At 50.0% G+C, this 14,567-nt stretch overlaps 1 protein-coding gene across 2 annotated transcripts in view; it reads left to right on the top strand.

Annotated features, from left to right (window-relative positions):
- Positions 1–480: 480 nt before the first annotated feature.
- Positions 481–14,567, top strand: part of PTGFRN (prostaglandin F2 receptor inhibitor) — a 75,732-nt gene continuing 61,645 nt past the window's right edge. Inside the window, exon 1 of one of the 2 annotated variants that reach the window (XM_082369111.1) lies at positions 481–876. In XM_082369111.1, the coding sequence (XP_082225237.1) occupies positions 828–876 (49 nt within the window). In that variant the 5' untranslated portion in view covers positions 481–827. The remainder of the gene's footprint in view (positions 877–14,567) is intronic. The other variant, XM_082369110.1, reaches the window with a different exon arrangement.

Below are 14,567 nucleotides of genomic sequence, written 5' to 3'. Positions count from 1 at the left end.
AACTAAGGAGCCTGCCTGCTGCAGCTAAGACCTGGTGCAACCAAATAAATAACTAAAGAAATATTTAAAAACAAACAAAAAAAGTCCTTTCATCTCTTTCAGTCATATCTGAATAATATTTAGCCAGGTCCAAGCGGCTGGTTGGTGAGGTGCTTAGTTCAGGACAAGTGGGTGAAGGTGCGGGGAGTTAGCTGAGGGAATTGGAGCCCCCCATGGGTGACTCCAGAGTGGTGGAACGCGGGGTGGCTCGGAATGGAGCTCAAGCGATGGGATTTCCAGACGAGTCTTTCCAAGGCCAACTTTTAAAGGTCGGAGGAAAGTTTGTCGCGGGGCGGGGGCCCCGAGGGGGGAGCTGGGTGGGCTTCGACGCCTCCTCCCCTTTAAGCGGGTGGCCCCGGCCCTGCCTCTGTTACCTGGAGCGGGGAGGGGCTTGGGAAAGTTTGTGTTTGTTGCTGGCAAAGCGCCGGATGGGAGGCGCGGGCGGGCGAGCGCTGCGGTTCCTCCCTCCTGCTTTCGGGAAGCGGTCGGGGCTACACGCTCGGCTCGGCGGGGCGGCCCTGGCGCCCGGCTCCCGGTGCCCGGCCGGCTAGAGGAGGAGGGCGGAGGCGGACGGGCGGGAGCGGAGCGAGGGGCGCACGTCCGCCCCAGCGCTGGGATTTCTCGGCTTGCGAAGAGAGCGGAGCAGGCGCGCGGCCCAGGCGGAGGAGCGCTGACTCTGGAGCAGCCGGAGCTGGAGGAGGAGGAGGAGGAGAGGCGGCGGGGAAGGAGGAGGAGGAGAGGCGGCGGGAAAGGAGGAGGAGGGGGAGAGTCGCTCCCGCCCGGCGAGCATGGGGCGCCTGGCGCCGAGGCCTCTGCTGCTGGCGCTCCTGTCGCTGGGTGAGTGCGCGCGGGGCCCGGCGGTGCGCGGGGGGCTCGGCCAGGCGCGGGAGGACCGGTGGGGCGCGGCTGCCGCGCGCGGCCTGGGGCGCCGACGGTGCCGGGGCCACTCCCGGGAGACCGGGCCGGGGTCCGCGGGCGGCGGGGCCCGGCGGGGAGCGGGCGCGAATCGCGCGGGGTGCGAGTCGCCGTGCTCCAGGCCGAGCCTCGCCCGCACATGTGCGGGGGGGAGTGGCCCCAGGCCGGCTTCCCCGGGCCCTCCCTACCTGTTAGCCGCCCGCGGCCGGCTCACCTTGAACTCCCGGCCCGGAAGGTGCCTGCGGTCCCGGCCCGCGTCCCCAGCTCGGGAGCGGAAATCCGCGGCTTTGATCTGCCCCGCCATGGCCGAGACCGGCCGAACCGCGCTCCACACACACTCCCCCGCGCCGGGCTGCCTTTCCAGGGAAGCGAGAGGATCCGCCAACTTCCTTCTACGAAGGTCACCGGGTGGCCCCGACCGCTACAGTAAAAATCGGTGTGCGGGTCCCTCTGTCATGTTAGTTGTGGCTAGCTCTTCTGCCTCAGTCTTCTCCTTCAGCTTCTCTGAAGCTGCCTCGCTGCATATTTGCACACAAAGACCTGGGAGCCTTGGCTTCTTCAACTTTTCCTACCTGTTACTTTTTCTCCCTTACTGTCCCCTGTGTTCCACCCTCTCTCAACCTTGGTGCCTCTTGATTATTTGGCCCAGCGCCCTCCCCCAACCCAAGGAATCTTTGGTGTGATTTTTTTTTTTCCCCTCTCCATCTTCCATTCACCCATATACACAGACACCATCTTCACATCGTATAATATGGTTATATTAATATAATCAAATGGTTATCAGCCACAGAAATAATCTGCTGATTAAGTGCCCACCATGGATCCGGAAGGCTGACTCTTAAAAGCTTTGCTATCCCTGAAGCCCTTTGGTCAGTGTCAACCAGAACAGAAGGAATTCTGTGATCTGACCAGGGGTTCTCTTCCACACCCCTAGAGAAGGCAGAGCTGAATCTTTTATAAAGCACATGGTGTGTGGTGTCTGTCCCAGCTGCACCCAGGGTAAATGACTACTCTGCACTTACGGTCAGAGGGTCCCAGTGGAGACCTTCCACCGCCACTCCCGTCCAGCTGGCACCAGGCTCCACACTGTCCCAACTCCCATGACTCCTGCTGCTGGGGGGTGGGGGGCAGGCTTTCTAGCTGCTACTGTGTTCTTTTCCTTCATGTCTGAGGGGTTTAATGGAACTCCCTCCCTAAAAGAGCTCACCCAGCCACATTGCTTTAGCTGCTACCAGGTGCAGAAAGCTTCCAGATCTTTCACCTAATTTTGTAGCATCTCTCTTGTGGTCTGGGATCCTAGTGCTTTTATCCTCTTCCTTTCACTCTGGGACCCTTGTAAGTTTTCCGTTCGTTGTACACTGCTGGTGATAATCCACACCCATTACATAATTGGCTGATGTGTCTGGGTCAAGCAGGGCCATGGCCACTGGTTGCACAGATCGTGCACTGAATGCACAACTCTAGGAGCTGCTGTTCCCTTCGTCCTCTGTGTGAATGACCATCCCAAAAGTTGTGCAATTCACAACCCTTGTACTAGTTAAGAGGGTGAGGCCCGGTAGAAATTTGAAAAGAATGTCCGTGAGTAACTGCTGAGGGAGAAAAAGGGAGAGGGGGCAAAGAGAGACCAGCAACAGCAAAAATAGAAGTGGGGAAAGTATAGCCTGGGGATGTCTTGGAGGTATTCCAGTATATCCTGCCCTGGCTGGACATCTCATGTCAACTACACACAGGCAGTGTGTGTGGTGTCACCAGCCAGTGCCTTTTCCCCGGACAGGCCCTGAACTTCATGTTCACCTGCTAACTTACCGTACCGAATCTCCCTTGGTGTGGCTTCCGTGTGACCTCCAGGAGGCCCTCCCTGTCGTGCTACTCTAGCACTGTACTGATTCCTGAAACCCAATATGTTGATATGCTAGATCATCTTTCCTCTTGTATTGCAGCCTGGGCATAATCTTGCTGTCACTCTCTTTGACCTCTACGTTCACACTGTCGCCCAACTCTGTTCCTTTTCCCATAATGCAGACTCGAGCGTCTTCCCTGTCCTTCCTGTATCTAAAGTTACTGTCCTAGCTCGGGTTCTGACAGCTCCCCACACAGATCTGACATCTACCTGTTTGACTTTTTCCTCCAGCCTCCCTTCTAAGTTCATCATTTTCCTGAAGGCTCGTTTCTGGAGGTCCCACCTTAGCTCATTAGTCCCTTATGATTTTCTTCTGAGGATGTTCTGCCCCGTGTATTCTCTCCCCTCCAGTCTTCTGTCTGATTCAGATGCTTCATTCTAAGGAACCTGTTTGCTATCCTTTACATAGAATGTATGTGAACCTTCTGGCCTTTCCATTTCCCATGACCTGGGAATGCCTCTCCTGCTTCTCTTCTCTTACCTGTGTATTTCCTTTTCCCCCTAAAACTACTTCCTCCATAAAGCTTCCCTAAATGAGTGTACCTATCACAATCACAACAGAACCCACTCAGCTTCATAAAACAGGTTTTCACTTCCATTGCCTATGTCTGACTCATCTCATCCATCCATTTAATACAGCATTTCTTGAATGCCCAATGTTTCTGTAAGAGTGTCCCAGACAAATGATCAAGACACAGTGTCTCACTGAGTGGTCAGTGGGGGTGGGCAGACAGTTAATAAAACAGCCAACTACAAGCCAGAATGAAATACCTGACATAGAAACCAAGTGCTGGTAGGAAGCAAGGAAGAGGATGATTAATTTTGACTTGGGGTTGGGGTTGATTTTGCTGAAGAGGTGACATCTGAGCTGAGTCTTGAGGATAATTAGTATTTTGAAAGAAAGGATGGAAGAGCCTTCCAGGCTCTGGGGAAAGGCATCCAGTGTGGATGAGTGAAAGTGCATGGTACATTCAGAAAGGGCATGTAAGTTCCATGTAACTGAAGGTGGGAGGAGGAATACTAGGAGGGCAAACGAAAAGTGGATCTGGGATGGATTCTGAAGGCTATTCCTGCAGTGCTGAAGTCTTCACTGTGTGGGTGGGCTTGTTGGCCTTGTGGGTGCTGCCACACAGCCTGTGCTTCTCCCATCAGAGCACTTATTTATCTCACTGTATATGATTATCTGTTCCTGGTCTAAATCCTCACCCTGATTATATCCCATGGGGCAGGGACCAGGTTGGTATTGTTCACTATAGTATTCCTCTTACTAATCGAGTGTCTGGCACAGAGTAGGTGTTTGATAAATACTGGCTGACTGAATGAATGCACGTGTATATCATTTTTCTGTGGGTCATGGGTTGCCATTGAAAATTTGCAGTGTGAGATTGATACAACATGGTGATGTGTTTGAGGAGGTCAGTCCTAGTGTGCAGCATGAATTAGAGAGGAAGGTATGAAGATTGTGGAGAGGGATTAAGATACTCTCTCTCTCTTTTTTAAAAAATATTTATTTATTTATTTATTTGGCTGTGCCGGGTCTTAGTTGCGGCATGTGGGATCTTTGTTGCAGCATGAAGGATCTTTAGTTGCGGCATGTGGGATCTAGTTCCCTGACCAGGGTTCGAACCCAGGCCCCCTGCATTGGGAGCATGGAGTCTTAACCACTGGACCACCAGGGAAGTCACTAAGATACTCTCTTAATGTGTGTCTTTTAAAAAAAATACTTGCAAATCCATCGAAGTAGTTTTTAAACAACGAAAACATTACATCTATATTTTAAAATCCAAATAACATAGAAGGGTAACCAGCCCTGTAAAGGGGAAAGAGCATGTAGTCTTCCTGGGCTAAGCCCGGCAGTGGCCCCCATCACTTCTGCACACATTCCATGGCAGAGGATTTAGTCCAGGCCACACTCACTGCAAGGGAAGCCCGGAAATGCAGAGGAATGTGGGAGCCCTGTGCTGGCTACTGTGGAAGAAGAGAAGAACAGATTTGGGGGACAGCTTGCAGTCTCGGTGTCACTTATAAAGGATATAAGGTAAAAGGATGAATGTGCCCACCCTCCCACTGCCCAGGCATAGCCACTCATATATAATGTACATGTGTCCGTAGACTGAATATTTTGTTTGGTCTTTTCTCATAGCTTCTACACAGGGCTCTGCACCTAACAGGCACAGAGTAATAATAGCTGCTATTTATAGCGTTCATACCAAGCGTCGTGCCCTTACGGACATTTTCTTATTGAATTCTCACGACAACATGTTGAGAAAGGTACTGCTATTTTCTCCATATTACAGATGAGGAAACCGACACCCAGAGAAGTTAAATAACTTGTCCAGAATCATACAGCTACTCCATGGCTGAGCGAGGATTTGATCACAGGACCCAAATTTGGTCTCAACTAAGGAAAGATTGACCGATGTTCACCATAGTCTTATTTCGTGTATCACTCAAGATGAGTTTAGACGAAAAAGTATACTACTGGTTTGAAAGCAAAAGTGCGGTTAAAAAGAGGAAGGTCTGGGGTGAGTGCAGCCCAGGCACGATTCCGGAAGGGAGGGGCAGTGCCAGGATGCACCTCATAGATGTGACAGCTCTGCAACCCCTAAGGCGTCACCACCCCTGCTCTGAGGAAAGGGACCAAATTGCAGCTTCCTCCAGAAAGCGCTGGAGGAGAAGGGCTGGCAGGAGGAACCCTAGTCAATCCATCCAGCTCAGCGGTCTTTGAAGTGCTGTGGACTTCAGAGAGTCCTCGGCTCTCATTTTAGCCTTGTTAACAGAATTCCTGTATCTGCCAAGCTGATTAATGCCTGCCCTGGCTATAATTATTTTTATTAGCCTGCTGAATAGGAACTCTAGTTGTCAGTGATCATTCCTTACAAGGTAGTCGTGCTAGTCGGCATTTATATGTCTATTTGGTTTCTGTGCCGAGCTGCTGAGCTGATTTCTACCCCATAGATTGAATGTACATTTTCATACTAGTGCTGTGTCTGGCAGTTAAATAAGGTGTGTGCTTGTCTGTCAGTGTGTGTCTGCGTCTCACTTTATCAAATGAAGTTGTGGGGAGCTGTCAGGGCAGTTCATAGCTATTCTGTTTAATTGCCTTGGTTTCTTAAAGGCAGGGTAGCAAGGCCCTTTGACTCTTCGCTTTGGGAAAATAACTTGAACTGGCAAAAATTCTTCGTAATTTATCTTCTGGAAAAGGCAAAGTGCTGCTGTTGGCACAGTCAGTGCTTTTGAGATCTTGGAATATTTTCCTCCACACCAACTGTAGTCTTTGCGAAGCAACAGAATTAGACCCAGTAGTTAACACTGTCGTGGACCAGCAATGCTATTTCCAGGAGACTAGAGATACTGGCGCTGTGATTTGTGTTCTTCAAAGGCTGATTTCTCCACAACACTCCCTATGTGCTTGTGCAGGATTATGCAGTCACTAAGCAGCCTGATTCAAGTTTAAGTATGTTGTTTGAGGACCTTAATTGCATCCTGCTTTGCACCTTTATAAGTGGCCGAATGTGAAAGTATTTTCATCCCTCAGGATATTTCAGGGGAATGGGGAAACAGTGTTTGGCTAGTGTTGCTATGTCTAGGATAAATTTGGCTTAGAGAACAGAATTGAGCGTAAGGGTTCAAGGCACATTTCAGAATGGGTGCTACCTTGGAATCCTACTGAAATAGAGGCAGTAATGCCAGACAGGTGGGTCACTTCTCAGACCTTAAAAGTGACACCAAGCCAAGAACGCACTAATAATCGCTCTTCCTTGTTCTTACTTAGGGCTGGACTGGGCCAGAACCTCCCAGCTTGTGGGCCATGGTAAGGGACCCACATGGGGTTCAGGTGGGTTGTAGGTGTGTCAGAGTTAATTACTGGGTCTAATTTTGTTGCTTCACAAAGACTGCAGTTGGTGTGGAGGAAAATATTCCAAGATCTCAAAAGCACTGACTGTGACAACTGACACCCTCAGCCCCTGGAGCCCACAGATGAGAGCAGCCTCGAAACCTGAAGCCCTGTCTACCCTGAGAGCCGTACAGCTAGTCCCATTTCCTATGTGTGCCGTGATTGCATGGAAATCGACAGTTCTGTCTCTTACTTGGGGAGCCACAGCCCCTGAGCCCCAGCCTGGCCTTAGGATGGGCAGTTTGAAGACGGAAGATGAGAAGCTCAGTGACATGGCGAGTAGCTAGTAGCTCATCTATTTATTCAGCAAGTATTGAGAGAGTGCCTGCGGCTCCAGGCCAAGCATTGTGCCGAGTGCTGGGGATTCTGCAGCGAACAGAGCCAACTCAGATCTGCCCGCCAGCGGTGGGACAGGATGCACTTGACGTGTGGTGGGTGGTATCCCCGGAAGGTGCAGCACCACCTGGATGATGGAGGCGAGGGTCAAGAGCAAGTTCACGGGAATGCCTGTCGTTGGGGGACAGGAAGTGGAAGGGAGGGTTCTAGAAGGAGTAGTCACAGGGATGGCAGAAGAACCAGGAGCTCACTCTATCAGAAGCCAAGCAGAGATGGATGTAGGTAGATTTGTTAAAGAGGGAATAGTCAAATGCTGCAGGAAAACCAGAGAGGGAAAGAGAAGCCTTGGATTTGGGGGCTGTGGAGAGGATGGAAGGGAGAGGTGGAGGGGGATAGGGCAGGAGCTGTGTGGGGTAGGACACATGGTTTCTGCAGTGCTGTCAGCCTTTTTAGCCCTGAGAGTGGCCACAGAATCCCCAGACATATCAGCTAGAGGTCATCTATATGTTCCCTTTCATTCTCTGTATAAATTTTTGAAAGTTTTCCCCATGTTCCTCTGGGTGTCCTCGTCCACGTTGATTGGTGGAATTAACCTTCTCTCTGACGGCTGCATTGAGGCCTTCAGCTGTCAGTTGGAATCTCCAGCACGGGGACTCCGGGGCAGTTTTAGAACCCATCTTTCTCCCATCTTCATCAGCTAAGATTTCAGCAGTTTGTATTACAAATAAACCATTACATGTGTGTTTCTAAACTGTTTCTGCTCTTCAAAATCACATAGGGAGAGGGCTTCCCTGGTGGCGCAGTGGTTGAGAATCTGCCTGCCAACGCAGGGGACACGGGTTCGAGCCCTGGTCTGGAAAGATCCCACATGCCGCAGAGCAACTAGGCCCGTGAGCCACAACTACTGAGCCTGCGCGTCTGGAGCTTGTGCTCCGCAATGAGAGGCCGCGACAGTGAGAGGCCCGCGCACCGCGATGAAGAGTGGCCCCCGCTTGCCACAACTAGAGAAAGCCCTTGCACAGAAACGAAGACCCAACACTGCCAAAAATAAATAAATTAATTAATTTAAAAAATTTAAAAAAAAATCACATAGGGAGAGAAAAAATAGGGCTCAGGCTTTGGAATCAGCCCTCCATTTGAATCCTACCCTTCAGCACTGTGAAACTGGACAGGTTTCTTAACCTCTTGGAACCTCATTTTCTACACCTGTAAAAAGGGACTATTACCTCTCTTGCAGGTTTGTCATGAAGATTAAAAATAATGTGTCTAGGAAAATGCACACATTAAACTTCATGTATGTAAATCCCTCGAACTTTGCTACTCGAGGTGGGGTCTTGGGACTAAGCAGCATCGGCAGCACCTGGGAAGAGTCTCAGGGCCCAGTGCGATCTGCTGAGTCAGAGCCTGTGGTTTAACCATCTCCCCAGGGGATTCGAATGCTACATTTTGAGAAACCCTCATCTGGAAGAGTGCTTCACACATGGGTTATTTGGTGGCCTGGGCTTCCTTGGTGAGCTCTGAGGCAAAGACCATGTTCAGAGCGTCAGAGCTAGAGGAGAGTGGGACGGGCTGGGCTCTGTGGGAATGTGGTAGGCGGTCAGTTAGCCATGAGGGGTGGGGCTTGCTTAGGTCTGTAGTGGAGGCACTCAGCCTGGTTTCATGACTTTCTTCCACCAGGTTCAGCAGCCGGGGAGCAAGGCAGGGACATGGTGTGATCTGGCCATGAGAGGAGGGGGTCCAGGAATCTGTCAAAAGCTCTGACAGCATCATGGAGACAGTTGGCCAAGGAGTCCAGGTGGGAAAGGCAGCTGAGAGGCTGGAAGGCCTGGTGAGTCGCAGAAGGTTTGAGGGCCTGGAGGACAGGATGAGGGTGAAAAAGCAGATTCAGAGGCACAGGGGAGTGGGGGGGCCAGAAAGGTAGAAGGTGAGGGTCAAAAGAGGTAACTTCTGAGTCCAGGGTCTTGGAAGTGCCTATCCGAGGGGTAGTAGGTTGGGTGAGTAGTAGCCGAAGTTTTCACCTCTCACGTCATTTTGGCCAATTTACCTCTAACATCTGACTGGGTCTGGCCGAAGGGATTAGGAGACAAAGCTGTGACGTTTTAGAAGCATTAGTCCCAGGTGTTGTAGGGAAAAGGTCTTAACCTGTGACTAGGATGAATGGGGGTTGGGAGCAGGTATGCTGGGGAGGAACCAACATGAGGATTATTTCCTCCTTAAGAAATTCCTTCCTGGGACTTTCTGGTGGCGCAGTGGTTAAGAACTCTCCTGCCAATGCAGGGGACACGGATTTGATCCCTGGTCCCGGAAGATCCCACATGTCGCGGAGCAAATGAGCCCGTGCGCCACGACTACGGAGCCTGCGCTCTAGAGCCCGCGAGCCACAACTACTCAGCCCGCGTGCCACAACTGCTGAAGCCCGCGCACCTAGAGCCCGTGCTTCGCAACAAGAGAAGCCACGGCAATGAGAAGCCCAGGCACTGCAATGGAGAGTAGACCCCACTCGCTGCAGCTAGAGAGAGCCTGCACACAGCAATGAAGACCCAACGACGAAGACCCAACACAGCCAAAAATAAGTAATAAATTAAAAAAAAAAATTCCTTCCTTTTTTTTTCCTGCAGTTGCATTTTTAATTAATTATTTATTTATTTTTGGCTGTGTTGCGTCTTCGATTCTGTGCGAGGGCTTTCTCTAGTTGTGGCAAGTGGGGGGGGTCACTCTTCCTCGCGGTGCGTGGGCCTCTCACTGTTGCGGCCTCTCTTGTTGCAGAGCACAGGCTCCAGACGCGCAGGCTCAGTAGTTGTGGCTCACGGGCCTAGTTGCTCCACGGCATGTGGGATCTTCCCAGACCAGGGCTCGAACCCGCGTCCCCTGCATTGGCAGGCAGATTCTCAACCACTGCGCCACCAGGGAAGCCCTTTCCTATCTTTTATATACCACTTATTTTGTGCCAGGCCCTGCATTTTCTATATATTAACTCATTTAGTAGGCTTCATAACCCCATGAGGTAGGTACTGTTATGACCTCCATTTGACAGAAGAGAAAACTGAGTCACAGAGAGGTGAAGTAACTTGTTCAAAGTCACACAAGTGGTCCAGCTGCTTGGGTTCAAGCCCAGATGGCCTGGTTCCAGAGTCTGGGCTCATAACCACAATACACTGTACTGCTCTCTGTCTTAGTACAGATATTCAGAGTCAAACACATGTTGGAAAACATAGAAAGGGATTGATACAGTTAGTTAAGATGTGATAACATTTGTGTCCTCGTCTTTTAAAACAAGAGGCTGGGATTCTGGCCCTTGATCTTCCACTCACTAGTTTTGTGACCTTGAACAAGTTGCTGAATAGCTCTTAGCCTCTGTAAAGTAAGGGGCTGAGCTAGCTGATCCCAAGGCCCCCTTCCATCTCCAGAATTCTTTGAGTTCATGCTGATCCCTGCGGTGGTCCAGATGGGCCGCTTGGTCCAGCCCTGGCTCCTCGCCCATCTTCTCCAGCACTCCTGTGTGCAGCCTGCGCCTTTTATCTCTCATCTGCCTGGCACCTCTCTGCAACGGGGCTTTAGTGCCTCTGAGGGCTCTGGGAACTGTTTGCTGTTCTGTCACTGCGGCAGCAACTACTTCCTCCTCTTAGCCCATCCCGTGTGGTGAAACTGGCATCTTTCCTCATGGTGCTCTAGGTTACCGAGGTATCCCCACCACTAACTGCATTTTTTGATGGACCTCTGAGAAAAATCACAAAAACAGTGAAACCAATAAAGCGTTTCTAGATGGCAGACTGTTCCTTATTACTGGTTTTTTTTTTTTTTTAAGTAAGTTTCGTTGAGGATATCAACCACAAGTAAGTTGCGGTTGAGTAATCAAGTTTCAGCCCTCAGCAATGTGATTTGTGCTTTCTTCCCCATTTAGCTCTCACGTTGAACCAGTAGATGGTTATGCACCACAGTTCTCCTTTTCCTGACACCCCAAACCACAGCGAGAAGAGACATGGACATCTTTAGCTGGGTCCAAATGTTGACACCACTTTGGGTTTTCCACGTTCCTATAGAGTAGGAGAGTTGAAATTCCGACATTGCCAATCAGTAGCCTTAATTGGCTAAGCAATGTGTTCTAGCATTTGGGGACTTTCTTCCTTTTCATTCTCTTAGCCTGAAAGGGGAGGGCGCAAGTGATGTTGGATACATTAACAGTGAAAAGGAAACATTCTGGAAAACCTCCATGCTGTTGGTAGGAGCCTGTGTTATGACCTCAGTCCTTACTGCATTGCCGGCTGCTGCCCAGCCCTCCTGGCTACTTTGAGGTGCACCTGTGGATGCTGGTGTTGACCCACGTCTTGGACGTGGGTCTTTTGGGGGCTCATCAAGAACCCTCTGGGAGTGAATTCTCCACTGCATTTGAAGGGGCTTGCTGTCATATGCTATTCTGGAGGCAAAAGGGTGGATAGTGCTTTATAAATGCACTGCCCCTCTAGGATGTCCTCAGAACAGAATGTTAGCTGATTTGGTGTCTGTCCAGTGTGCTGCTACTTGGCTTATGCTGTAGTGAGGAGTTTTAAAAAAAAAGCAAAACCAAACCACTTTTGGCGCAACTGTTCATTTTTTCCATTTTCTGAAGGCTGGCACATCCAAATATTTTCTTATTTATTAGAAGGCATTATAGTCCATCCTCTTTGATTGGGAAATCCATACAGTATGTTCCAAGTTAAGACCATAGTGCCGTGGCAGGCACTTGGTCAGGTTGGTCGAAGTGAACACAGTTGCGAATAAATACATTGTGCCCAACTATTAATATATGACATTCCTGCTTTTCCTTGTGGCCTTATTTTCTAGTACTTCACCAGCATTTAGAGACTCTTTACCATGTTTCTGACACTGCGACAGATGACAAAGGAATTAGGAAATGGAGTCCAAAATGGAAACCGAACCAGTTACAACTGAACAGCAGGATGGATTGGTGGTGCTTTTTAAACATCTAAGTGGATGCATTATTGGATAGCTGTGCATATGGAGCTGTCAGAATTATAGGGATAAAACAGTCCGGGAACTGCTTTATCGTAAGGCTCTGTGGAGCACGTGGGTCTGGAAGGCAGTTTGAGCCAAGAGCAGGAAAAGTGTTTCAGGTAGGAAAATGACCGGCACCGTTTCCCAGAGGCGGGCGTAAATCAGCATGCGCAGGATGGTGTTCCATTTGGGGATTAGCTGACTTAAGCTGGAACAGTAAGAGAGACCTCAGGGAGCGTGGATATTAAACTCTGGGTCGGGGAGGTTGGAAGAATGGGATCAGAATCACCCTGAAAGTTGTCAGCGGCATTGTCGGCGCCCACAGAGACGCTGAGAACCCACGTGCGTGGGGCTGGCGAGGTCTGCTGGGGCCCACAGGAAGCTAGTCTGCTAAATTAAGGTGATAAGTCAGGCCATAAGCCTATTTTTGGTTGTTTCTTAAGAGGAAAATGGCTCACAAAACCATTGCTGATGTTCCCCTTAGGTAGTTTATCAGAGCATCTCTTCAAAAGACTGTCACCAAATAAGAGACACATAAGTTTTAGAGGAAGGATGGGGAATTTTTTTCTATGGAAACAAGGTTTATGCAATCATGTGGTCTATTCATCAGAGTCCCAGTTTAATAACAGTTTATTCCGCAAACAAGTTTTTTCCGAACATCAATATGAGTCCCAGAAGGCTTAGTGTTGAACCCGGCTTGTAAGTAACTGGGGACAGTGCTTCTGTTACCGCAGCTCTGGAGTGTCACAGAGGCAGCGAGGTGGTATATACTGCCCAGTTGTACCCTCCTGTACAGGCCTAACAGGAGTTACCCCACAGCAGGGTATGTTTGGCCCTAAGAAAATGGCAATGGTAGAGCAAGCTCTGTGTTCTCTCCAGTGTGTTCATTGACAGCATTTGGACCTCAGAGTAAAGAAGCCCATAATTAAGTTTTGATGACTCCTCTTGAAGTCTTCCCAAGCATCCCTCACTCCATGCCCTTAGAAACAACTGTGTAATCTGCGTACACATTGCCCCTCTCGTGTTTATATATTGTCTTGGAGTCACTTCTATTTGTTTGATTCTTTGGGGCTCAGTTCAAGCCTCACTTCCTGGGAGAGGTGAGCACGCATTCTGACCCGGGGGGAGGCTGCCTGTAAAGTAAGCACACAGCTGTGTCCGTTCCTTTGTCCTGGGCTTTCGCTGGACCCAGTCTTTCAGATCATGGCCATCGATTTATAATGCTCTGTTCACTAGGTTGAGTGTCTGTCTCACCCCAGACTGTAATCACCATGAAAGCAGGGCCAGGTCTGTTTTTGTTTACCCCAGTGTCTTAGGATTTTGAGTTATTGAATGATGAAATTATGTGTTTAGAAAACGCCTATATATCTCATGTGTACATGTATAATATATATTGTACATGACACATACAACGCATATATGAAATACATATATAAAGTCTGTATTGTGGGCCTTAAGTCATAAAGGGGACAGAGGTTATCTGTGTGTCCTCACTGTCTTTTTTTTTTTTCTTTAATTAATTAATTAATTATTTTTGGCTGTGTTGGGTCTTCGTTTCTGTGCGAGGGCTTTCTCTAGTTGCGGAGAGCGGGGGCCTCTCACTATCGCGGCCTCTCTTGTTGCGGAGCACAGGCTCCAGATGCGCAGGCTCAGTAGTTGTGGCACACGGGCCCAGTTGCTCCGCGGCATGTGGGATCTTCCCAGACCAGGGCTCGAACCCATGTCCCCTGCATTGGCAGGCAGATTCTCAACCACTGCGCCACCAGGGAAGCCCCTCACTGTCTTTCATTTGTGTGCTTACTATCTTTTTTTGTTACTGCCGTAGCACTTCCGAAGTAATTGCAGGTGCCTTCATTTCTAAGACAGGTTGGTGGGATGGGGTAGGGGAGGAGATGGAGTCCACACATGAAAAGGCAGAGGTGAGAAAGTCTCCATTCTTCCTCATGTGATTTTCTCCGTTCTTTCCTTGGCAGCTCGTGTGGAAGACAAACGACTCATGGTCCTCACTGTTCTCTCTCTACCCCCTCCACCCCTTCCTCCCTTTGTGGGGTTGTCACAGCCTGTCCCATCCCCGACTGGCATGTGCTCCTTCCTGGGCTTCGTGTCCGTTGCTCACAGCGTGGGGAAGCGTACTTCTCTCGGTTCCAGTGCAGGCTTCAAGTGCCTGGTGGCTGGGTTAGTCCAAACCGCGGACTGCCTTCTTGCCATCACTGTTCTCATAAGTGGCCAGCTCTGGCCACGTCTGCGGGAAGGGGCAGGGGGTTGCTGCCTGCAGCATGTGCCTTGTCTCACTGTCGGCCTGGGTCGTAACTACTCCTTATTATCTACCCTGTGCCAGGCTTTAGTCTCGAGCTCCGGGCATGTGAGGACATAGTCACAGACCCGACTCCTGTAGCTGCCAGTCTCTATGTGGAGGCATGACATATACCCAGGAAAAGAGGTGGCCTCGAAGAAGTGTCTAAGGGGAATCCCCTGGCGGTCCAGCTG

This window comes from Balaenoptera borealis, assembly GCF_965194805.1.
Source record: "Balaenoptera borealis genome assembly, chromosome: 1".
NCBI lineage: Eukaryota > Metazoa > Chordata > Mammalia > Artiodactyla > Balaenopteridae > Balaenoptera > Balaenoptera borealis.
Note: the sequence above shows the minus strand (reverse complement) of the source record. Positions and strands in the feature narration are given on the sequence as shown.